This window comes from Parus major, chromosome 1A, assembly GCF_001522545.3.
Source record: "Parus major isolate Abel chromosome 1A, Parus_major1.1, whole genome shotgun sequence".
Taxonomy (NCBI): Eukaryota; Metazoa; Chordata; class Aves; order Passeriformes; family Paridae; genus Parus; species Parus major.
The window spans coordinates 37351466-37377660 of NC_031773.1; the positions used below are offsets into that span (position 1 = coordinate 37351466).

At 36.9% G+C, this 26195-nt stretch overlaps 1 protein-coding gene and 1 long non-coding RNA gene across 6 annotated transcripts in view; one reads left to right on the forward strand and one right to left on the reverse strand.

Moving 5' to 3' along the window:
- Positions 1–3512, forward strand: part of LOC107204394 — an 11495-nt gene extending 7983 nt beyond the window's left edge. The window contains exon 3 of the long non-coding RNA XR_004497598.1: positions 3413–3512. This is a non-coding gene — a long non-coding RNA (uncharacterized LOC107204394). The remainder of the gene's footprint in view (positions 1–3412) is intronic.
- A 373-nt stretch (positions 3513–3885) lies between these two features.
- Positions 3886–26195, reverse strand: part of PPP1R12A (protein phosphatase 1 regulatory subunit 12A) — a 113021-nt gene continuing 90711 nt past the window's right edge. For 2 of the 5 annotated variants that reach the window (XM_033514673.1, XM_015627393.3), the window contains 8 exons: positions 24801–24919; positions 24077–24142; positions 20335–20351; positions 19004–19145; positions 18233–18337; positions 17300–17347; positions 12820–12870; positions 3886–6367 (listed from right to left, as the gene is read on the reverse strand). In XM_033514673.1, coding sequence (XP_033370564.1) covers positions 6281–6367; positions 12820–12870; positions 17300–17347; positions 18233–18337; positions 19004–19145; positions 20335–20351; positions 24077–24142; positions 24801–24919 — 635 coding nt within the window. In that variant the 3' untranslated portion in view covers positions 3886–6280. Of the gene's footprint in view, positions 6368–8497; positions 11225–12819; positions 12871–13892; positions 13924–17299; positions 17348–18232; positions 18338–19003; positions 19146–20334; positions 20352–24076; positions 24143–24800; positions 24920–26195 lie in introns of those variants that run through there. The other 3 variants (XM_033514672.1, XM_015627394.3, XM_015627398.3) reach the window with 3 other exon arrangements.

A 26195-nucleotide genomic window follows, 5' to 3' on the forward strand; every position in this document is an offset into this window, starting at 1 on the left:
GGAGCAGCCCGGGAGGAGCCCCAGGGGAGCCCAGAGGAGCAGCCCCAGGGGAGCCCAGAGGAGCAGCCCCGGAGCAGCCCAGAGGAGCAGCCCGGGAGGAGCCCCAGGGGAGCCCAGAGGAGCAGCCCGGGAGGAGCCCCAGGGGAGCCCAGAGGAGCAGCCCCAGGGGAGCCCAGAGGAGCAGCCCGGGAGAAGCGAAGCCGTCTGGTGCCACCTCCCGGCTACACCGCCCGCCAGCGGCCCGTCCGCGCTCGGAGCTCCTCCCAGGGTTGGAAACTGATCTCGGTGCCATTATTCCTAGGCAGAAACTGGTAAAGTAATATTAGCGCTTCTCTAGTATCGTTTCCGCTCCTTCACCCTTATACTTCTGAGTTGTGCTTTTTTTTATGCACGGAACCAAAGAAGCATAAAATCCTGTAGTGAAAGCTCTCATTTTCATGAAGCACGAAGAGTGCTTTACTATGAGGCTGCATTACTGGACAATTACTTACCACATTACTTATAACATCGCCAATAGCCATGGGTTAAGTTGGGAGGAAAGAACTTAGTCTAATTTGGTGCTTTTCATACAGCTAAAAACAGAGAGGTGAGCTGCTAACAGCTGAAGAATCACTGACAATACCTGTGGTTGAGGTAAATGCAGATTTGTATTTTTAAACAAACTCATTAACGCTTCTTTCTGGACAGTGACCAGACTGTGTGGCAAGATGTGTAGATTGTGTAATTTTGTGTAGATGTGTACTTTGTACCAGCTGATGTAACACCTATGCTCTTTTCTTTGGCAGATTTGGGGTATAGGCCCAAGTAACCACATGCAGAGAGCTGTAGCTTCATTTTAGCTGCAAAATAGCAATTCCCTTAGATCAGGTCTGTCTTTTCTGCAAACAGAGGCATCATTAAAACGTGCATATACGAAGCCACAGCCAAGGGCAACAGGACTATTTTCTGTCTGAGAAGAGATGAAGGTCAGTGGGAGGTGTAGCAGCCAGCCCTGCTGAGGTCCCACCCGAGGCAGTGCGGCAGACGCTGGTTTGCTCAAAGAGCAACTCGGCCCAGTGAGTCTCTGCTCCAAGGACGCTGTAGAGCAATGGGGGCAGCACAGGAAGATGCTACCAAATAAATAAATAGGCTCTTTCCCAGCGTCCACCATACTTGATTGCATTTGTTTTGTTTTTTTTTCTTTCTTCTCCAGCAAATAAAGCAAAGGGAAAAGACCACACGAGAAGATGAATTGCACTGTCTCGGCTAACTATTTCTGCTAAGCTTGAATAGGTTTGCAAAACAGACACGTAGAAATCAAGCAAGAAGGGCAAAATAATTAGAGTTGGAATGTGGGGCTTTTGTCCCTGCTGTAATTGTCCCTGGGCCAGATGAGAAACATTAGACATCCAACAGGTGATGTTTTCAGATGAAAGAACTGAACAGTTCCTCCTTTCTCTAAAGGCTACATACTTTTCCTATCTAATCAGTGATACAAAATGGGGAGGTGCTGACACAAGCAGGAATAGCTCATTACCTCATCAGTATGGCAGCAGCTGTCCCTTTAAAGTAAGCAATTAATTGTGAGTTTGGGAGGTTTTGTTTTGGTTTTTAATTCTGTCTTCAGTGCATGAACCTCCAGTCACCTTTAGGACTGTTCTAGTCTTATTTTAGACCTATATTGAGGCTGAGCACAGTATTTGCTACTACTCTCTAACAAGCTCCTCTGCTGCTCCTGCAAACCAATGTAAAGCAAGTAACTCCAGTTGCCAGCAGTTTTTCATTCATTATAGGTGGCTTTAAGAACTTGAGGAAGCTGAATCACACATTACTCAGCTAAATGCGTGTACATAAACATCAACAGCAAGAGCTTCTTCTGAAAAACTTAAGAGCATTACTTCTGTTCCCCAGCAGACTGGCTATTGCTATGTGGAAACAACCCTGTAATTCCAGAGGTGATCAGCAGAGCTGCAACAGAACTATTCAACAGAACCTTTAAAGCAAGTGGGAAAGCAACCCCCTACAATGCAGTGACAATTGCTTCTTCTGTCTATTTCAAAACACCCTCCCCCAAAAACTGTGTAATGGCTGTGGAGTTTGTTTTCTTGGGTTTTTTAAATATTACATAGTGAATTTGTGTCATGGCTTTGCTATGACAGTCCTCTGGATTGTAACTGGGAAGTTTCATCTATAAAACATAATAAACATAATAAAACATTATTAATCCCTGCTGCACAATTAAAGTGCCATAATTATCTACTGGCTGCACTGTACCATGTCAAGTTAAAGAAACTGAAGCCACTACTAAGAGGTGAAAAGTGACTTTAAGAGTAACTAAAAATGAGACTGCTTACACTTTTCATACTGCACAGGCCTCAGCTGCCATGAGCCCTTGCCCACTTTTTCTTCCAGGGAGGCCCAGCCTGGAACTTCTCTGGACCCATAGTTGCACCACATTTCAGCATGGCAGATTTGGCTGCCTCCACTTACACGTCTGTCACAGGACCACAGGCAACAGGGCAGAGACAAAAGGGTCCATGTTCCTTTCTTGAGGAGCTGATGTGCTACTGAGAGGAGTAATACCTCAAGATGGCCATAAAAGAACAAAAAGTGTCAGCTGTGGGAAGTCAAGGCACTTCCAGGATCACCAGATCAAGTACAAGTCAGTGTAATGATTATTTCATACTCAATTTAGAAATAAATTAATTCCTCCTTTGAACAGTATTATGAGCCAGCAGCAAGCTATAACTCATACTGTTGGCTGCACTGGACATTTCTCTGTTCAGGAGCTTGGATGAGATGGGGCCTTGGAACTCTTGACTTGGGGCCAATTTTGTTCTGATGCCATCATGCAAACCATTCATTTTCTGACATGGTCTTGCCTTTCCTAGTCTGACATCATGGCGTACTTCTCCCTTACCCCCTGCTCTTGGTAGGAATGTTCTCAGATGATAGAGGTGAAATAATTAAAATTTCTCCCTCAGCACACATCTCCTAAGGCACGTATCTTCAGAAACCCAAAAGTATGCCTTTTTCCTTGTCTAAAACATATGTAACTACTCTTCCTAAAACAGAAATGAGAGGAACCTTGTATGGTAACCCATTTGCTCTTATGGCAGCAGATGAATAGTGGCCAGGACCGGACAGGTAAGATTAATACCAGTTTAATGTTCACGAGACCACAACCCAAGTTTAGCTGGGACAGTACTTCTAAATGAGAGAATTCTGAGATTCACATTTTGTACTTGGTGCTGAGTAAAGAAATGCACTGACCTGCGCATTATGAATTGTAAAGGTGCTTTTGGGGATCTGGCAAGGAAACAGCAGTAAACCAGTATGGCAGTAAGAATTAGGAATGCTCAGAGGAAATTGTTTATAAGGAAGACAAGGTGGGCAAAAAACAAAATTCCAGCTCCTGTGTTTTTTCTTCTAGGTATCTGCTATTGTTTGGAGCCTTAAAGGTCAGGCAGTCCTTATGAAGCCATGCTTCCTGCACTCTCCTCCCATTTGAGTGTCCTGTATTCATTCCTCCTCCCCAGGTTACGGCTCCCTCCATGGCTGGAGCTGGTTCTGGCTCTGGGCAGGCCCTTTGCCTCTTCACTCTCCACACCAGCTACTTCCATGCCTCTGTATCTGATGTTAATTCTGGACACAGAGATCCCTTTCCACACTGTCACAAGTCCCCTGAAAATCGAAGTTGCTGGTTTGAATTACCATTTAAGGCATTAGTCATTTAAAGAGGTTTGTCAGAGTCACCAGCCACCAATAATACACTTCTTCCATGCAAACAGTCTCCTAAATAATAAAAATAGTCTTCCACGACCCATTTTTCTCTGTCATAGCTGGATTTTCTGGGGATGTAATAGATCTTCAACACAATCAGGAACAATAAGACAATGACACAAGTTTAGCAATTGCTTTGTGAGATTAGGTTAATATCACGTAAAAAATGGTTCTCAGATTCTGCACACAGACAGGTTTATGTAAAATATATAAACATTTGTCCAAGTTGTTACAGATTGCATAAATATGGCATTTTTTTACTGTTGCATTTACAGATGTGCATGTACAATGATGTGCAAATAATCACAATCTGATTACAATCTCTGAAAGGTACTTGAACCTTGCATCCAAGTAACGCAATGAATGAAAAATGCCCACCAAAGAATTTAAATAGCAAACTTATAACATGGTTTAAATTCATAACAAATTTCAATGTCTTATCAGTAAAACTTTCACACATTTAAAATATTTTGTATTCATTTTATTTGTATATGTCAAAATACATTTTTTTTTCCAAAATAGTGGGTTTTGCAACTAGTTTCATGCAGATACAAGGTCTGCTCAGTACTACCAATAAAATCAATATAGCACAGTAGCCATTCATTTTTTTAGATATAAAGAATAAATAACCTAAATATAAAACACTAAAATATTAGAAACACGTATTTAATCATTCACAGGCACCCAAACTTTACCAAATATAATCCAGAATATGCCTAACTGTCTTGTAACAGAACTCAATATGTTGCAGCCATTCAATTCTTTATTTTATGTTAGCATAAGACAATGGAAGTCCCTATGGTTCAGACCCACCTCTCATACAGATCAATTACAATATCTCAAACTATCCGTGTACCTTTAAAATCAAAAATCCTGAGCTTGGTAGTAAGAGCATAACCTTACATCTTCAAAAAACCAATCAACAGAGAGAGGACATCATGTCTTCCTTACCAAAACATATCCCACCCCTGTAAAGCTAACCCTCCCACCCCCCAAGTAGGCAGTAGAACACAATGACCTTTTTAAATGAAGGGGTACAAATTCACATTTAATATAGTATACAATATAATCAATAATACAATAGCTACTACAAGCTTTACAATGTACAATTTGTTTTAATGGCTGATCTGTTCAGTGGTTTTAGGCAATAAACTATGTGCCAATAGGATGTCATATTTTGAATGGTTTAGTGAATATATAAAAGCTGTTTCTAACAAAAACGATCTTCACTTAAGTACTTTTTTTTGTTTTTAAAGGCCACTGAAATGTATAAAATGGTCTGAACATGGTGTTATCAAATTGGATGCCTTCTCACAGGGCAACAACAGTGCATATAAACATTATTGTGAGTGTAATGGGTTATGCTTTTCAAATGATTTAGTACATTACTTTGGCTAGCACAACAGTTTTGGACAGCACTCAGATAAATACAGGTATGTGAAATGTAGTGAAGCAGTTATATTTATGGGTTTTTTATTATGGTGAACACTATCAAATAAAAAAAAGGGACAAAAAGATAATAAAGTTTTTATATAGTTTAGACCTTTTGTAAAGATAGGGCTCCATACAATGTACAATGTCTAAATTCTTTATACCATAAAAATTAACGAACTTTGTTAAACACACTATTCTGGATAGCCTAATTTGCATTAACAGACATTTGCAATAGGGAAATATATTCAAGCATGCCACGTGGTGGTCTGAAAAATCAAACCAGTACACATTTATATATACAGCATCACTCAGTACCTGCTCAAATGAATGTGACGATTACAGGATCTAACGTCTTTCACTACAAACTTCTTTTTTTTTCTTTTTTTTTTTTTAAAGTGACCAATAAAGGCAGAAAACAGGACTCTTAAAATATTTCTAGTTTCAACTGACTTTTAAAGCATTTTGTATAGGAAATAAATGCATATTGCACAAACAGTGAAAGCAAATGTTCCACCAAACATCTCTGTTCCAGGTGGTTGGACAATACAACTCTAGTTAGCTACACAAATTATGTAATTTAAAAGGGTGTGTGGTCTCTGCAAATGGTAAAGCTGTGAAAGCACTGTACAAGAAAATCTGGTACATGAAAAATTAGAAGGGAAAAAAAAATCCAAACTTAAAGAAAAACTGAGTATAGGAAAAAAATGGGAATTGTGGCACAACAAAAACATTATTGAGTAACTGTCGTCTGTGAGAGCTGAAAGCTTTTGTTGATGTAAAAGTGTTTATGTACAACTAAGGCTTACTGGTTAAATATCTGAGGCGTATCTGGCCTTGAATACTTTCCTTATTATGCTGTGGCTGTAAACAAGATTTCTCAGTCATTTTATCTTCTCAGCAGCTGCATTATAACAGAAACAATGATCTTGATACAAAAAACACACAGGTAAGAGGGTGTTTGGCAGGATATCTGAAAATGACAGTCTCCGAAGGATTTTCCCACACTTCCAGTGACTGCCATACCATGGTCCACTGGAGTTACTCGTGATGTGCAATACCGTTACTTGCTGCTGTAGTAAACCCTTTATTTGGAAAGTTTGCTTATAACTCTGATCAAGGCCCCATTTTCATCTTTTAGCCTCTGGTTGTCTGCCTTCAGGTCTGGTAGCATCTATGAAAAACGAAACATGATGGTTATTTGCTGTTACACCCCAAATAAAAGCAGCAAGACTAGGCAAGGACTGCGAGTAAAAATCTTTTTTCAGCTTAAGTATCTTGGCAGTTCTCACACTTCGTATCACCAGTTCAGAAAAATCTCCCCTTTTATCATGATACATTTAAGGGTTAGAGATTAGAAGTTTTTATTTGCTTGGAATAGATGCAGTAAAACTCAGTGGTGCAGATGACCAGCCTCTGACAAAAGCATTTATAGTAGCATGAGGAAAATAATGAAATACTTCAAATTCCAGGGGGGAGGAAGGGGGGCAGGCGGAAAATTAACTACCAACAATTTAAAGAGGCTTGTCTATACTGCACTTGCAGAGTTTCAAAAAAACATGCTGTGGCTAAGCATCTCTACCACTGTGCTCTTGGATGATTTCATCCCGATCAGATACAGTGTGATTCAGCTTGTTAGCTCATAGCATTAATCCTCCAACCACTTCCAAAGTCATGTTGAAGCACACATCCTGTAATTTGAGATCATGTCCCTGAATAGCATAGCTCACACAAGATCAGATCACTGAAAGAGATCACAGCAACACCAGGCTACACACTCAGGCAGACAGGTTAGGGAACGGCAAGTAACAGCTGCCAAAGGAGATGGGTGACACACAAGCACAAAAGCTGCAAGGCAGAAGCCAAATGAGGTGAGAGTTGGACTGCATCAGATAGGAAAGAAAGACAAGTCAGGGCACAGAGATTGGTACTGGAAGAATTCAGCTTGCCAGAGAAACCAGAAATTATCTCAGCAGTTCTGTGCATCTACATTCACACACTGATAACAAACCACCTATCACACTCACGGCTAAATTACACTGATGGATTCAAGTAGGGGTTTTACACAGGAGGTAACAGCCTATTCTTGCACAGTGGTTGCTCAGTAACCTCAAGTGCAAGTGTATGCAGGAAGTCTAAGTTCAGCTACCAACCAACCTATGTAACACCTGGTACCCTATTCTTTGTTATTTTCTTGGCACTAGTTTGTTTTCATTTTATCCAAACAAAATTATACTTTCAATCCCATTATATTCAGAATATTATAATGGAATAGTAAGAACTGAGAAGTTTAAAAATAAAGGGTTAATTAACTGTGCACTAGAGGCTTCATTTCTACACCTCCTTCTGTCCACACTCACTGAACTGAACTGCAGACCCCTTCACAGGAAAACAGAGCGGTGAACTGAAAATGACTGAGGTTGTACATCTCTAGTTTCTTTCCCTGCAAATATCAAAATATGTGAAAGGAAGTTGACAGGATATAATAATAAGAAAAAAGGTGGTCTCTAAAATTAGAATAGGCAAAAATCATTCTGATGTCCTTGATTTCAACTCTGTTTTATGGTGGAGTTTAGGGGAAGCCACCTAAGTTGAGCTCTTCAGAGTCACAGAGAAGCTTCAATTATAGTCAAGTGAGAGCTGTGCTCTGAACAAAATGAGCTGTAAAATGCTGATTACTTTCAAAAACCATGTAAATGTTTGAAATAGAACAACATGAGTGATCTTTTTGCAATTTTCAATCATTGTTTAAATCTAAAAAAAAAAAACTGTAAAAAATAACCGCAAAAATCTGTAAAAAATAACTACGGTTGTTCAAGATAGGGATCATATCCATATAATATGCATGTGTCTGCAAACAATCAAACAACCATATGGTTCAGGCAAACCAACCAAAACCTCTTCTTCCTCCTTTCCATTCTGCTACAGATTTCATACCAAAGGTACTGGTGACTTATCTAGCCGTGCACAGGAAATCAAGGGAGTCTGGTTTTGTACTGGTTAAATGGGTACTTTGAAAAGTAGTGTTGTGTGTGCATTCCAATGAAACCTCAAAGTAAAGCCAGGAATGTCACAGTCCTCTTTCAACCTACTGAGCAGGGAGGGAGCTGCAGCCCATAATGGTTAATTACATAGAGACAGACCCATAGAGAGGTAGATTTTCTGGTGAACTACTTTAAAAAAATCCACTCTTTGAAATTAGAGCTTTAACATAATCTAGTACCATTATATATCTGCAAATCTGTAGGCAGATTTTAAACCTGATTCAATTAATAGGCAGAATAGGTCATAAGAAAATACTTTATTTTTTGCTGTGAGTTTGCTAGAGAATAGAGGATGACTGATTAGAGACAAGAGGGTTATATGACAAGATAAAATGGCATCCAGTTGCACTAGGAGAGGTTTATATTGCATAAAGTAAAAATTTCTTCACCAAGATGGTTGTCAAGCAAGACTGCCCAGGGAAGTGGTGGAGTCGCTATCCCTAAAAGTATTTAAAAGATGTTTTGATGTGGCATGCAGAGACATGGTTTAGGGATGGTTGTGCTGGGGTACTGGTCAGACTTGATGATCTTGGAGGTCTTTTCCAATCTAAATAATTCTACGATTCTGTGGATAGCAGGAGATTCATCAGGAAGGGTAAGCATAAGTAACCTAAAATACTTACACTTCTCATCTATACTAATCCCCACATACTTTAAACAATTCTCTTGATGCAGTATATTTCTGTGGGCACTCAAACTTCTCATGAGGTGACACCAACACCTTGTTTTTTCCTCAAGGGAGGAAAAAAATGCCTTTGCAGTAAATGCAGTAAAATTACAGTAACATACTGCACTTTGAATTCCAATTTGCTTCTCACTAAAATAGCCAAGTATCTTCCTGTGATGAGATTCTAGCATAAGATTAAAAATGCACTGTTTTGTGTGTCTGTATCATGACTAGCCAGTAACTTTGCAGTGTTCTCATTCAGCAAATAATGATTCAATATGATCTGGAATATGTGGAGCCATCTCAGATCTGTACAGTAATAATCATGTCTGTTTTTCCTGGAGGATTTACCAGTTTGTACATATGAAACAACTTGATTAATAAAGATTACAAAAAGCTCATGAACTGTTGAAGTACCTGTTCAGATTAGTGAGGCACACTGCTATTGTTAACCTACCATCACACTGTCAAGGCTCCCTGCTGTGTTTCCATTGCTGTTTTGCTGGTCAGGATACTCAACCTCCACAATGACCTGCCATTTTAAACTCCTGCTATGATGAGGAACACTGAATGGTTTTCTGTGATTAACACCCCAAATGGCTTACCATGCTTAAAGTAATACCAGTGGCTAGCAAAAAAAAAAAGACAGTATGGATGTGTAGCTGTGGTTAGCAGTCATTAGATTAGCTCAGCTGTGTTGAAAAAACACATTGTTTTGCTGAGGCTGATGTAAGACAACTGCCCTAAAGGGACAGCTCTCCCTCCTCAGGTAGCAGTGTGTTCCAGCAGCTTTCTGCACAGTTAATTTAGTGATCCAACAATACTGTGGTGGGATAGATCAAGTACTATTATGAATAAAGGGATTTGTTTTCAGCCAGGTCAGTGAGCTGACTTCCACTTGCTCAGTAAGGGTTAACACAAGGGAGCATTGAGGACTGCAGGGTCTGGATCAGGAACACTACATCCTAATCTTAGTCCAATCCCAGAAAGACACCGAGCAAAAGGATAAACCTCTTCATTTCAGGCCTCTCAGTGGGGAAAACCTGAGATCAGATTCTGTGCAGAACGCACACTCATCATGTTCCTTTCTAAGCTGGAAGTGGGGGTAGATGAAAGGAAGCAGTTTAGCAGGAGTCACCCTGCAGAAGGCTGTTTATTTTTTTCAACTACACATCTTAAAAGCTCACTGTAACCTCCAGCCTAGACACTTATTATATTTAAGAGGAAGAAAGGCATATAGATTTGTCAGAGAATGAAACCACATTTAAGTTTTGAACCTTTCATGGGTTTCTGAAACAACCCTGCAATAACACTAGGAACAACAAACTAGCATTGTTTTCCAAGATGAAACTCAAAGCAGTTCATACCTTTATCAGAAGGGGTCTGAACCAATCTGACACACTAGGCAGAGGTTTTTTGTGTCTGTGATTTTACAGTCCATGCATTGTAGGACTCTCATCCAAACTGCTAATTTTTATAGCAATATAAATATCAATAATCTTAACTCTGCACTGGAACTGGATGTTTTAAATTGTCTAGGTAAGAATAAGGATTAGCAAGACCCAAATGGGAAGTTAATACATGAAAACAGTAATCAACTTGAAATTCCAATAAATTTCTGAAAAAAAAATACTTTGGCTCCCTCTGAAACACACAAATATAAGAAAAATTGTTGCTAATACAACCATTCAGAAATGCACAGTACTGACCCCAGTTCTCAAACACTCTTTTGTTGTGACTAAACTTTTATCACCTCTATGCACTTAAACCAAACTGCAGTAAGAAAGCTCAAATCTTAATTTAAATTTGTTAGAAAACTAGAAGCAAATCTAGTTGAGCATTTACACAAACAGCAAAACAAGAGACTGACTTTAGTGTATCCTCATGCAAATCCAAATCCTTTCAGTTGTAGCCAAGGTTTTAACATGTCAAAGGTCTCCTGGACCCTTGACAATTTATCTTCAAGGACGAGCTTCAGTGCTAGCAGGGACAATACCACATCATACCAGCACATCTGCAACACCTCTAGCTTGTACACTGGGCACCATGCTTTATCTTTAGCCACACCTCCAGAACCGAGCAGCACCGAGTCAGTTTCTGACACACAAGTGTTAATGGTAAAATTCTGCCCAAGCACAAACTGAATGTCAACACCTGCCTGGCTAAACAAAGGAGAAGGAAGAGATTACAAATCCACAGAGCGCAGTTGCCTACAGGACCCTGACAACTTGGCAAGCACTCGGGTCAAGGCCCTATTCTCAGTCACCAGCCGCTCATTTATGTGTTTCAAAGATTGAATCTGCTTTATTTGTTGCAGGTTCTGCAGGAATCAAAGAAATAGGAGTGAAAACAAGAAAAAAACCTACACGTATATTAGAGCAGAATTGAAGGAAAATTTAGAAGAGACAGTCCTGTTTAAAGTAAATAAGCTGCTGTGAAAGGAAAGTATCAAACAAGTGGCACATTCTTGAAAAGCAATCTAAGTACCAGTAGTGATTAGTCACAGCTTTCCAAAACAGTTCAGGATGCATTAACAATGAGAGCTATTCCTGGAATTCTTCACTTAACATCCTAATTGCACAAACTAAATCTCCTATTCAAAACCCTGTACATAATGATACATTTAACATATACTTTTGAACAACTGTGCAACAAACTATGGGAAGAATATTTAATGTTTAATTCAGAATTGTCACGTATTGCTTATTGAAAACAAACGTTTGGAAAAGGCAATACATTTGTATTCTCTATTTTTATCAGAAGCCCAGCTTTCCATAGCTTACATCCTGTCTTCTACTCTTGGGCAGGCAATTATTTTCCCCTACCATAGTTTGTTTTTTCTATATTTCACTTCTGAAGACCCCTCAAGGAATCACAGACCTTGTGTCCTCCCTTACAGCAAACTATCTTGGTCTAAATCCAAGGGAGCCAGAGGCATCACAGTTGCTCTTCTGCCTGTCAGCTTCAATTACTACAACAGAACTTGGTGCATGTATTTTAATGAAAAGTATTTGGAGGTTAATGCCATTTTCAAGCACCAGAGGGAGCTTAAAAATAAACTTAAAAGGAAACTTCTTATTAATCAGTGACAAATATCAAATGTCAAAATAATGGTACTTTAATATTCCACTTAAATTCTATGAGTTTGGTTGGCCATGTCCAACATTTATATGAAAGCACATAGTAGAAAATAATCTCACTCAAATTCCCACCCTTTTTAATCATATCAGAGGGTTTAACACTGATAAGAACTAGTTAAAGAATCCAAACAAAACAGAAATGGAATTTATTTTATAGAGAATATTGCTTCTGAGATTCACTTTATACATAGTTGAAAAAAGTAGAAATCAATTTTTGTAAATCTTACTCATCTGTCAACAGCTCAAGCCTACCTACTGCATTTTGTTAATTAAAACCTGATTCACACTATACAATCAGAAATTTTTTCTTTTGATATTGTTTCATGCCATCTAATTAACAAAGAACATGAGATAAAGATTGAAACAACATTTAATGATTAAATATCTATACAGTTATTTACTACCACTATTTAATAATAATGGGTTTTAATAATAGTAATTAGTAAAGAAAACTTACGAGTATCACATCAAAATTGTAGACCGCAATTCCATCTTGATTAGCTTAAGATATGTTTCACTCTAACCACCCCAGAATGTTTCTTGTTAGCCATGTTATAGAATCCTAGAACTCAGCACCTCCTCCACAATTGTACATGTACAGCTGCTTATGCCAGCCCTGCAGCTCCACTACAAGCTGTGTGACAGGAGTGACTCTGACATGCTGTAACTTAGCTGTTTCCTAGTGAAATTAGAGAGACCAGTACCTACTGCCGGACTGCAAGTCTCACTAACATAATAATACACTTTGTTATTAATGGTGTACTAATTTACTTACTTTCAGTTCCTCTTCCATTTCAGATATCCTTCTTTCTAGTGCTCTTCTTTCCTAAATCAGAAGATGTGTGTTAAAGCTGAACAATACAATGTTTTAAAAATTACAGCTTGTAAATACTGTGGTAACAGTGAAATACTTCAAGTTTCAAAGATCATACAACCAAAAGCATAGTGTGGAGAGAAAACTTGTGATGGCAGTGATATATAGAAATTTGGTCAATATGGAATTTTAATATCCAAAGAGGAAGAGATATAGAAATTCATATCAAGTCCTACAAAACATACCCCCTCCTTTTCACTAATTAAAAAAGTTTTTAAGTACAACTTGTTTGGATTTGTTTTTCATGAGCTAAGTTTGTTTTAAGACCTTAATATCCAAGAAATGCAGAAAATTATCAGAAAAAACAAGAATATTAAAAGATACAAGCACAAAAGCATTAGATTTCACAGACAAAGGTAGCTGAAACATCTTTCTCAGCTCAGTGGGATCTGTCCACACTCCAAACTTCAATCTGATGTTGATACAACTGATATTACAGGACTTAGTTCAGTACCAAAGAAATCTAGTTACATGAGATCACCTGCTTCTTGAGAAAATGTTTCCTGAAGATTTTCTGCATTTCTCGTATAGTTTAATTTTCCTTTTATTTCCCTTTTTACCTGAGAAGCAGAAGAAACTATCCTTTGTATATGAATTTGATTGCACTGATTATACAACCAAGCCAGCTTATGGGAAGTTAGCTTAGGGTTTTCTATACTACACTGCAGTCTGCAGTGCAGATATGTTTTGATTTTGTTTAAACCTATTTTTCAACACATCTGACAGATGAGCAGCTAATGCAATAGACTTTGGGGCTTATAGCTTGATGCTTGCTTTCCTGTGTCAGACAATGCAGTGTATCTCACTTGAAAGCAGCTGCAGTTATCAGTACTCTACATTCAGATTTTTTTTCCAGAGGGTGAGGCAAAAGCAACAGATTATTGCAAAGTGGACATATGCATCTGCATACAACAGTGTTATGCAAACAGCAAGCAGCATTGGCTGAGGTGTGTAAAACTTTGGTTAGATCATACCGCCCAGTAGATACTGACTCTTGCCGGACACCTTTCAGATATAAATCATTTGAATTTAGTTTAATCACAGTGCAATTACACACCAACATTTTCCCATTATAACAAACAACTTTCATTTTTATCAAAGTAATAAATATATTACTGCAGATGTTACTAATTAATGTACTTAACTCCTTCAAATTAAGTTTTTTTATAATAAAAATGAGCATAAGTACCAGAGAGTTAACGGATGTAAATAACAAAAATCCCACACTGTCTTAAAATACTTAGAATTTTATCTATTACCTACTAGTTTTACAGAATAACATATACTACATGTTAATAATAAGCATTTGCATAACTAGCATGTTGAGGTTGTTTATTAGCAATAAAAACCAATTCAGTAAAATCTTTAATTGATTTTTTTATACTTCCCATTATACGAAAGAAACAAATAGACTGGTATAGATATAATCTCTGGAAAACTGTTTGGTTCCTATTAGATGAAGCTATGCTCCTCTTTCTCTTAACTGCTTACTCTTTTGGGAACTAGCTTAAGGGATGCCAGTGGAATAATGCACTGCAGTTTCATTGAGATGATTTTCCAGTATTATTTGATTATTTCCAGGACTCAAAGAAAGTATTTGAAATCTATGAGGTCTAAAATTTTATAATATACTGCCTCAACTCTGTAAGGTATACCAAGGAACATTTGTAACTCACAAAAAAAGAAAAAAAAATACATGCTAATATCTCATCTTAGAAAATATAATAGCTCATTTGTATTTATCAAAGCAATCAGGAGCCACAGGATTGTGCAGTGAGACTGAGGTACACAATGATATATATATATATATATATGATATATATGAAAAACTGATCTCCCCCAGAGCTATGCAATTTTTAAGAAGTGAAACCAGAAGTATATGCCTACATATATTTGTATATTTGATAATACAAAGAAATACACCTCTCCCCAGTTCAAATTCCCAGCTGAAGAATTCTGAACTTGGGAAAAATTTGTTTAAAGGTACCTACAGTTTTCTGAACTCTAATCCAGATTGAAACCTGTAAATTTAAGTTATTATCACATCATACAAAATCCTGCAAAGGGGTGTTAGCATATTTGGAAGAGTGACAGCTTGTTAAAGAAACCCTTATTTTTGCCCATGTATTGCTAGGACCCTGCATGTGTAGTCTGATCTGTACCCCCATCCCTGTGGAAATTGTCCCTTTCTGGTAAACAGTTTTCAAATGAACAATATTCACACTGCATCACCAAGTTACATCATGGAAACCCACTTCTGAATAAATCAATTCTGAAGAATTTAAATAAAATTCAAAGCCAGTATTTTCTGAATTTTATTAGAGTGAATATCTAGGCTTAATACATATTTTTTACACTGAAAAGGTAGGTTTCAGCTTGAAAATATCATAGCATGAAGATGCCTTCAGCTCTTTCTCTGTCAGCCTTTTATTTCTTATAATTTTTCCTCACTACTTTACTTTTGCCCTCTCTTCTTTATGTAATTTATATAAAATCTTTAGTTTCATATTTTATTTTAGTTAAGTCATATACTTGGAGAAGCATACTGAGAAAAGCTCTACAATTTCTTTTAATTTTTGCTTTTTTTATTGTTACATTACACATCAAAATGGTGTCCTTAAATTATTTTTAAATGCTAAATTCAATAAGCTTATTTCTAGAGATCAGCTGTTGATAACTAGCAGCCGAGAACCCCCAGCTTCAGTCACATTCAAAGTGAAACTTCAGATTTAAACAACACAGAAAATACAATCATAAACATATTCCTCATTTAAATTCCTGTCTGAAAAGAAGTGTGTAATTACAAACAAGATTCAGATGTACAAATTTTGTGTAAATCCTGTTTCAGCCATACAGCACCCTAGGTTACGTACATACATCACTAAGTTCGTTATTTTATCCACTAGCTCTAATACTAATACATTAAGGGAAAACAACATTTCAGAAAGACGTTTTGCTGTTGGACTGAATGTCTTAAGAAAGTGCAAGAATTCCTGAAAAAGCCAATTGTTTTAATGGAATGGCCTGTTTTGGGAGAAAGCAGTAATTCAAAACTGAAATAATGTCTATCTATGCAGTATTCCGTGCATTACCTATGAACCCACACAGTAATGGATGCAGCTACATCTATTAAATAATTAAATGTCCACTTGTGTGCCCATGCTAGCAAGCAAGGAACCAATTATCTGCTGCTGAAACCTTTCTACTGATGAAATCACTGCCCACACTAGGATGCCAAAAAATTAAAGAGAGAAACAGGTGCTAAACAGCAGCAATTAACTGCAGAGACTATTAAGATAAAGATAATGAAACTTCACAAAGTGCCTGAGAGTATTTCTACATCTCCATGTGCTCCTGTAAAATCTATTTGTTTATATACTGGAGAGTTTTGTATAACTTAAACTTGTTTTCAAAACCTAAAATACTGGAAAATCAATACAAAAGCCTAATGAGTATGACATTTACTGGGGATAAATAAATGTTTACATCAATTCTTACTGTCAAAGTCTAATTTTTTTTTCCAGATTGTCTCTAATGTGTCACTCCAGGATCAAGGGAGTAGAAAAGAATACGTTGTGTTCAGAGTCATGAAAGAAGCCAAGACCACCACACAATCAAGGTAGTTTGCTTTACGCTGCTGGGAAACTAAACTTTTACAGGGTTGCATTTTAAATTAGTATGAAACTACAGCCTAAAATTATCATGTGTCCAACTTCTGAAATAATTCCTGTGGTCTGTCTCGCATACAAATTTACAGCATGACTTCTTTCCCATTCAATTTAGAGTTGTCTCTGCCTCTGATGCCCGTCTTCCTGCGCTGCTTACTCATACTTCCACTTTCTCCACCTACCCCATTATCATATGGTATCACTCTGGAAAAAGTTACAGTGCAAGGAAGGAGGTGGATAAAGATAATTTTATATCATTAGCAGTTTTAAGGTCTCATGTCTGTGAGGCAGAAACAGCTGTTTCATTACCAACAATAACTGGTGCCTCTGGAAAGCTCTGAGGAAATTAACTTCTCTATATCTTGGAAATGTGTTAAAAAACGAGACACAATGAATCTGCTTAACCCAACGTGGTTGGGGATGCCAACATGGTTTTGGATGAGATGGAATAAGTGGCAGATCCACAGAGAGCAGTAGAGTTTAGAAACTGGTTATGACGAATGAACAAGCAAACTAAAGGCAATTCTTAAGAGCAATTCCCTTCTCACATTCATTGCCACTTTGAAACCTAAAATCCCCAAATCCTCTAAAAAATTCAAGTTATAAGAAAGGCTTCTGTTCCTGCTAAAATATATCCAAAACAGGTTGCAAAACAAATAAAATAAAACAAAGTTTGAATTGGAGTATTTAAAAGTTCTTTGGTAGAAACTCACCCTTTTCTCCATTTCCAAGAGTGATCTGTCAGCAAATCTTTCTTGTCTCTGAAACACAAAATTGATGAAGACATTGATATGTGCTTTAAAACAACTCAGAACTGAGGACAAAACCAACTAGATATTTTAATATTCTGTCTGAAGTATGTCATTAAAAAAAAACATTTTAAAGTGTGTTCAGGGAAGTAACACTGAAATAAAGAATAAGCTGGATTTATCATGCACTTCTGTGACCATCCCTGTTATTTAATCACTACAAAGCCTTTGGCTAACAGGAGTGAAATAATATTTCTATCTAAAAGCATTACAAAACAGACATCTTTTAAATGCTCTCCACTAACATTTGCAGGGTACTCATGAAAGACAATTACGTGCAGATAAATTGTACTAAATATGATCCAACAATATGAAACATTCTACAGCAAGAGCAGACACATTTAGACAAATCTAACTCCAGTGTATGTGTCTTGTATAACTGTATGCAGTTCTGTTATGTGACAGCAGTTATTGGTAACAAGAGTGCACTGTTTGCTCTTCATTTCCAGGATAAAGCTATCTAACCAGCCAGGAAGGACTGGCAGGTTATGCCAATTTACCAGCAGGTTTATGAACTAATCAATCGATCAATACCAACTGTCAGTTTGAATATAAGCTTAACAGTGTAAAAAGTGTTTACTCCTACCCTACAGAAAAGTTGCATGCAGATACATGAACCACTACTTAAGTAGGCAAGAAGCAGCACATTTTGTTCACAGCTGAAGACCAGAATAGTGACTATTTTCTATTTAGAAAGAGAGAAATACTCTTCTCCATTCCCATCTTTGGATAAAAAACAAAGCTGATGCCTAGTAAAGAGTAGCCCATAGCCTGGGGTGCTTCTGGTTTACTATCTACACTGTTGGTTAAGCACATGCTTTTTTGTTTTATACAAACCTGAGTGGTCTTCTCCAACTGTAGCTTAAGATCTGTAAGTTCCATGTTGGTGTCATGTAACTGTGCTTTCAGTTTTTCATTTTCAGCTAGAATCTGTTCATAAAGCTAAGAGAAAATATTTGTTAAAAAATATCAGATAATAGTGAGATTAGGCAAAAAACTTCAAAAGTAGATTCGAAACATACGTTAACAAATACACTAACGATCTAAGAAGTAAAATAAAAATGTTTAAAATTAGCAAGCACCATAAGGAATTGTTACTAAAAATTTCTAGAAACAAGCAACTTTGCATAGGGAGCACACAACTTACCTTACACATAAATAAGCCACCTTTTTTTTCTTCAGACTTCACAGATTACCCCACCACAGTAAACTTTTCAACAAACTTCTCCTCTATTTTAAAACAAGACCTAAACATATTTTTACCTTATATGTATGTAAGCTGGCAAACATACAATAAAAGGCTTCACATACGTGCACATCAGTTTTAATTATATTTTTCTTATGATAAATACTATCATATTATTTTTTTTATTTGACTGCATCTTGGCTCCTCCGGATTTCCCCCCTGCCTTGCAAAGTACAAAAAGCCAGCAGCTGTTTCATAATGTGTATTTTTCCCCACTGTAGTGGTTGCTGTGCTTCTCCATTCAGTTAAGTTACTTTAAGTAGCATTTCTGATGCAATGTTTCAATGTAAATTACTTCTACACAATTTAAGAAAAACAGTAATGAAGTTCTATTTTTGCACCAAGCTTATTGGATCAGATACCTTCTTAAAATCAGGGCTATCATCTTTTTCTAGTCTACTGCAGTATGGTTTTCGATCTTCAAGATAACTCTGTGACCCCGATCGCCCCTGCGCTGAATCGTAACGATCACCTGCAGACATGCTGAGTGATCCCGTATCATATCTGTAAAAGAAAAGTTCTCATTTTTCTTTGCCTTTGCTGCCAAACTGAGACCCCTGACTGTATCAAACATTTTCAGTTTGCTATTACCAGCTGAAAACAACCAAATGCAATTATGTATTTTAGTTAAACTACCGTCTTCTACTTTCATTTTCAAATGAAAAACAAATTAAACACATAGTTTTCACTTTCAAATTTCATTTTTATATTCTCCAGTACTTTAAGATTCTGGATGAAAATGTTTTCAAATTGCTCAGTCTGCACAGTAATGCACGCAAAGAAATATTTAAAATATAATTAAATTATTTAATGCAAGCAAGTATTTACATACCTTAAAATACTTTAAAACTAGCTTAGATAGCTTAATTCTTCTTTATTTATAAAGAACATATATTTTTTTAAAAGTACATTAGTTTAATTGAAGAGTTTTAAAACACACTAGATGAATGGCCTAGATGAATTTTAAGTTTTATTACAGAAACCAAGATTTCAAAACTATTTGCGGTGAATTCTAGTGTTTCAACAGAAGCAGTTGATGAAACAGATTTTTAGTAGTCTCTATCCTAATAACTCAATAGCAACCATATTAATCAAGTTAAGGGTAATTTCACACTGTTCACTCTTCACTAATCATGTGGTAGAGCAGTTAAATTTAACAGATTTTCACCAGTCAGAACATCATAAAATCCGACAATTAAAGCTAATGGTCCAAAAAGAAATTAATTACTTTTTAAAAAATTATCAATATTTCAGCATTTACTTTTTAAGAGGTCTTAAGGAAATATGTTTTTCAGCGTCTGTATTTTTCTTGAGGTAACACAGAAAATTTTCAGTAGGATACTCTAAAAGAGAGGCAAGAAGAACCTCTTTATCTTCTTTGTAAAAGCTGGGTCCATGCTGAGAAATCTGTAGGGCATAGAACTGTGTCCACTATGTTCTATGAAATGCCCAGCCTGCCTTCAGAGCACTGCAAATACGGAGTTCAACATATTCCCCAACATGGAGTACTCTGCTCACACATGGCAGGACTGTAGCTTTACAATCATACTTGATGCAAAATGTAAGTATCATCACAGCCTTTTAAAGCTCAGCCTAAATACTGGACTTAAGCTGAATTTGTACATAAAGAATTTAAAATGACTACATGCAGACAGAAAATGTAACAACTCTAATTTATTTAAATTGCACATACCTTGAAAGGCTCTCACTCTGAGGTGGGGAGAGGTAAAAAGAGAGAAAAAGAATGGATTGGTCAATAACTTAATTAAAATATATAACAATCTGTGAAGAGATACAACTAAACAGTTATGTCAAATGCACATGCCATCCACCAGTATGTATTATCTGAACTGTGCCCAGCTTCAATTTTTTTATGTCTGGAAAAGAAAATAAATATGTGCTAGAATGCACTTGACAAAATATAATTTACAAGGATATTAACATAACACTCAAAAAGTCTGGAGTACCCTAAGCAGTGGAGTTATTTCTGCAGTTGGTGCATTCTGGGTTTGCTTCTCTGTTATCAAAGGCAATAGAACAGTGTTCCTCAAATTCACTGTTCCTTCTTTCTCTTTTTTAACATTAGCTATGATGTTTTGATCATAACGACTTCAGGTCAAAACAATAAATTAAGATACAGGATCACTGTTTCAACATAGTGTGACTGCAAACAAGTTACTACACCAACAACATAAGGCAGTACTTATTAGACTTAATTTAAATGGGAGTAAATTCTGTCCCTGTGGATTTACCTGGAATGAATGAATGAATGAATGAATGACAAAAAATTAAACTCTTTAGTTGAGAAGTGAAACTTAATTAAAAGTGATGATTTAAGAGTGAGAGAGTGTCCTCTAAGTATTACATCAGTCATACAAACCTTTTTCCTTTCTGGATGATCAATACAAATTTGTAATTTCTTCCAATTAGTACTCCAATGTAAAGTGAAGATATTTCAGTCAAGAAATTACACTGATGTATCATCACCTGGACATCTTCCCATATTATTCACCTAGCAGTGGCTGAAGCCTTCCTAATAGGTGGCTTTCTTGGGGGGTTGATGTGGCTTGCTTGGTTTCCTTTCATAGAAGAAAACTGTATTTTTTCAAAGTACATAGGTAACCAGCAGCATTCTCCACAATACACTTAATTTCCCCTTTGACACCTTGAAGTGCACTTAGTGCAGAGGATGTATCAAAGGTACATACTATAGCCTAACCACTCCTAATAAAACATCACTGTTTTCTGTCAAGAGCATGACTAATGCTGCAAATTGAGAGATTTTGTAAACTATGCCACAGTTAGTTAATAAATTATAAGCTAACCACAATTGTAGTATTTATTCAAATTACTAGGGTTTTTTTGCAATGCAACATACTTAAAAATTTGCTTCACAGATCTACCAAAGAAATCTACCAATTTCCTTATTTTTAAGTGGCTATCCTACAACTTAGTTGTAAAGACTATTCTAGCAGGAAAACCAATTTCCTTTAAGCAACAACATGGCATTTTTTTCTGCCAATTCAAGAAATCCTAAGCCCTTAATATTAAAAAGCCAAAACAAAATTAGAAAACAACTTCAAACTGTCAAAAGTGCTTAGAAAAATCTTACTTCTCTTTAATAGCATTCCTTTAAGGGCAAATGATCATCTAAGGAGTCAAAAGCGTTCTGAAGAACAAGCACAAACTGAAATGTTTTTGAGACAGTTCTTTCAAAAACCTCTGACACTAAGATAATGACTTTTTCTGATTCCTTAACACTTTCAGGGTAGAAATCAATTCTTGTCATTGTCTTCTAATTTTCTCTGTAGCATGCAACCAAATCACATCCATAACTTCTCTCGGCAACCTGTTTGGGTGTTTCACCATAAAATCATTTGCGTTGGAAAACACTTCCAAGATCACAGAGTCCAACCTTTGACTGAACACCACCATGACAACTAAACCATAGTGCTAAATGTCGTATCATTGTTTCTTGAATGCTTCTAGTGACAGTGACTCCACAGCCTCTCTGGGCAGCCTGTTCTAATGCTTAAGTACCCTCCTCAGTGAGAGAATTCTTCCTCATGTCCAACCTGAACATCCCTGGCTCAGCTTGAGGCCATTTCATTTTGTCCTGTCCCTGTTGCCTGGGAGAAGAGGCTGACCTCCCACCTGACTACAGCCTCCTTTCAGAGACTTGGAGAGAGGTCTCTCCTGAGCCTCCTTTTCTCCAGGCTGAACAACCCCAGCTCTCTCAGCCACTCCTTGTAGGACTTGTGCTCCAGACCTCTCCCCAGCCTTGTTGCCCTTCTCTGGGCATTTTCCAGCCTCTCAATGTCTTTCTTGCAGCCATGGGACCAGAACCAGACAGGACTCAAGGTGTGGCCTCACCAGTGCCAAATACAAGGGGACAATCCCTGCCCTGCTCCTGCTGGCCACACCATTGCTGACCCAGGCCAGGATGATGCCCTTCTGGGCCCCCTGGGCACTGCTGGCTCATGTTCAGCCACTGTCACCAGCACCCCCAGCTCCTTTATCCCTTGGGCAGTTTCCAGGCACTGTGTCCCCAGCCTGTAGCACTGCATGGGGTTGTTGTGACCCAAGTGCAGGACCCAGCACTTGGCCTTGTTGAACCTCATCCAGTTGGCCTTGGTCCATTGATCCAGCCTGTCCAGATCCCTCTGCAGGGCATTCCTGACTCCAGCAGATCAACACTCCTGCCCAACTTTCTGTCATTGGTGAAGTGACTGAGGGTACTCAAGATCCCCTCAGCCAGGTCATGGATTAAAGTAGTAAACAGGACTGGCCCCAAAGCTGAACCCTGGAGAATTCCACTCATGAGCAGGTGCCAGCTGGATGGAATTTCATTCATCACTACTCTCTGGGCCTGGGCACATAGCAAAAAGTGCACCTGGTCCAAGAACTCTTGGTTAGTCAATTCTACACTTCTCCACCAGCCCAGCCCATTCATCCTTCTAATAATATTCATAATTTTGGGGCTGATTTAGCACTATTTCACTGTAATGTTATTAATTCTATCAGAAGCACCATGCAGCATGTTCTACCAAAATTAATCTCTACAGAAAGGAATATGAAGTAATTACAGATCTAAGGATAATGATATGTACTACTGGGAGGAAACAAGATATGACTATGCAGTTATGTTAATGTGGCACAGAAATAAAAATTACAGCAAATCAAAATGGCACAGAATGAGTCTCTTAAGTAAAATGTTTAACAGATGTGTACTGGAAGCTTTTACAAAAAAGGAAAGAAATATCACTTGAGTTTTATTCCTAAGTAATGAATCTGATTCTGTAGTGTGTTACTCCAGAGTTTAAGTAGAAAAACCACATTCTTCTTATAGCCCCGCTTTTGTAACTAATTCCCTTTTAATACCTCTTCATCCCACTGTCAAACACCATTCTGTTTTTACACTTCTATTTTTAAGGACAAATCAAGCCTATTATACTGTATTCCACTGACTTTTTATCAAGACTAATAATACTCATTTAGGATATTCAGAACACCATTTTGTTCACTGAAGAAATTACATACATTGTGCTCTTCAACTTTCTACGTTTTCTTAAATTAACTTCTCATACTATTTTTTAATTATAATAACGACAGCACTGGGTTTAATTTTCAAAGGTTTTAATTAGTGTGTATAAGTAATTAAACCTAATTTATCTGAAAATAACAATGTGGGAGAAATAAATATTTCTCTGGGTACAAACTGAATGCTTGCTCCAGTAACCTGCTGCATCATGTCCCTGACCTATGTGGCAAAAATCTAATCTACATTTTCTGGATGCTAATTCTACATAATCAGAATGTAAGACAAAATGGTCAGTTATGGCCACTGTTGATACATAAATTCAAGTGTAACAGAAATTTTACAATCAAAATATATCTGTTAAAAGTTAATGAACAAATTATCTTTCTTGAATTACCTGAGTTTCTTTCTTATTTGTTCCTTCTTCTGAATCAGACTGATGATCCTGTTCATTTTCATCACTCTGGTGAAAGGGGGGAGAGAAAACATAATTAAACTGTTAAAAGCTTGGTAAGATTTTAATGCATTCTACACTTGCAGTGGGAAAATGTAAGAGCAGAATACTCCACAGAGAATACACAGGATATATGAAGGAAATTCTCAAACAGGTACATGTTTTCAGTACCAGAAAGAGATGAAACAATTTTGCATTTGATACATGAAAATCTGACTTTTACATTACATATGGATCCCATGACAAAGAAAAGGGAAAAGGAATAGTCTGAAACATCAACTATAGCCTTTCTAATCTGACAGCAGTTCTTTAAGTTGCTAAGTACATAGCTACCTGCAGTGTGCCAAATAAAGTGTCTCATTTTTTATAGCTTTGGTATGCATGCAATAGAAAATATTTGTTCAAGAATTTATTTATTTTCTTTAATTATGATTAATTCCTATTAAGTAACTATTACTACAGTGTTCTAGAATTTTTGTTGTCAGTATCAACTGAAAAAAACTTTATTTTGATTTTGCTTCTGAAAACATCAAACCAAAAAATATTTAAATTGAAAAGCACAACGTTTTCTAGAACAATTAGTTACATACTGTATTACTCTGAACAATTCTCTATTTCAAGAGTACACTATACCCATTTCATTTTGCCACAAGTGATGTTTACTTACATCCTGAGTCCAAAAAGAAACTCCTGTAGATCGTCGTTTTTCTCTTGGTCTCCTTCTTTCCCTTATAGACTTAGGCTGTGATTTATCTTCTTCCTTTTCCTCTTCTTTTTTGCCCCCTTCTGTTAATAACAACTTTCTCATTCACTGAGTTATGGCACAATCTAATTTTCTGAAATACTTCTTCTCAGTGTTTAAAATGCTCACAAAAAATTCCTTTTACCTGAAATAAATTCACTAAACAGCTTCTTACCACATACAGTGTTTGCTGTAATAAACACTCCCCAGAACACATAGCTCTAAAATACTGTAAATACTAATTTCACCTCAGTCACTGAAATAAAATGTGTTAATGTAACAGTAATACAATACAACTTGGACTTACAATTCAGTTTTCAAAACTGTCATGTAATAATTGAAACATCTGTGTCAGCAGATGTATGGAAGTAAAAAAAGAGTCTATCATTTTTCATCAAACAAGCTGGTTTTAGCATACATCTAGGATGCAGTACTGAAAAAAAACCCCAATTTTTAGAAGTCCTCCTTTTCATCACAGTCCTCTCAATTTCTGCTCTAAGGAAAAAATTTGGGACCTCCTACACTTAAATTATTACAGATGTTATTTTTCTTTAAAACAAATGAAATTGCAATTCAAAATAGATGTAAAAACTCAGGATTGTGCTTGCTCCATATTTGTTTATAAGTAATTTGTGCAAAAACAAATTAAATAAACCTGCTAAAACCTAAGTTCTTTACTTATTATCATGCAGTCTGTTCAGCCTGATGTTCTTTAATTAAATAAAGAAACCACAGAATTGAGTTCAGATAGAAGAATCACTAATCAGAAGTAACTACCAACATTAGTCCTCAGAGGTAAATAAACACTTAAGAGTGAAGCAAGATTAAATAGGAAAGAAGCAGAGTACATCTGTGGTAAACATACACCTTTTCTAATTTAATAAACTAGAATTTTACCTCTGGATTTTCAGATGGTAGTGTATTTCTCCTCCAAAAATCCTAACTTGAAAAAAAGATAGAACCTATGGTAGCTAATATTTACCAATGAAAATCTTTTCCATAGATCAATCTAGAGTGGTTTCCTAGAGAAAGCAGGTATTATGAAAGAATTGTAATCCAAATTTCAGTTCATTTTAGGACAAAGAGAAAAAAATCAGAAAGCATATCCATGAAGCCTAGCTCCAGCAACTTCCTCAGAAAACATGGCTATACTGCTATATAGTTCATGGAGATTTCATCAGTGGATCATTTTATCTGACCCTCTGTAGAACAAAATTATCAATTTCCATCAGTATCCCTACTGTGAAGTTATTGATCAATAACTTGAATTAAAGTATTTCTCTCAAGTCAACTGTAGCAAATCCAAGAGCAGGAGATCAC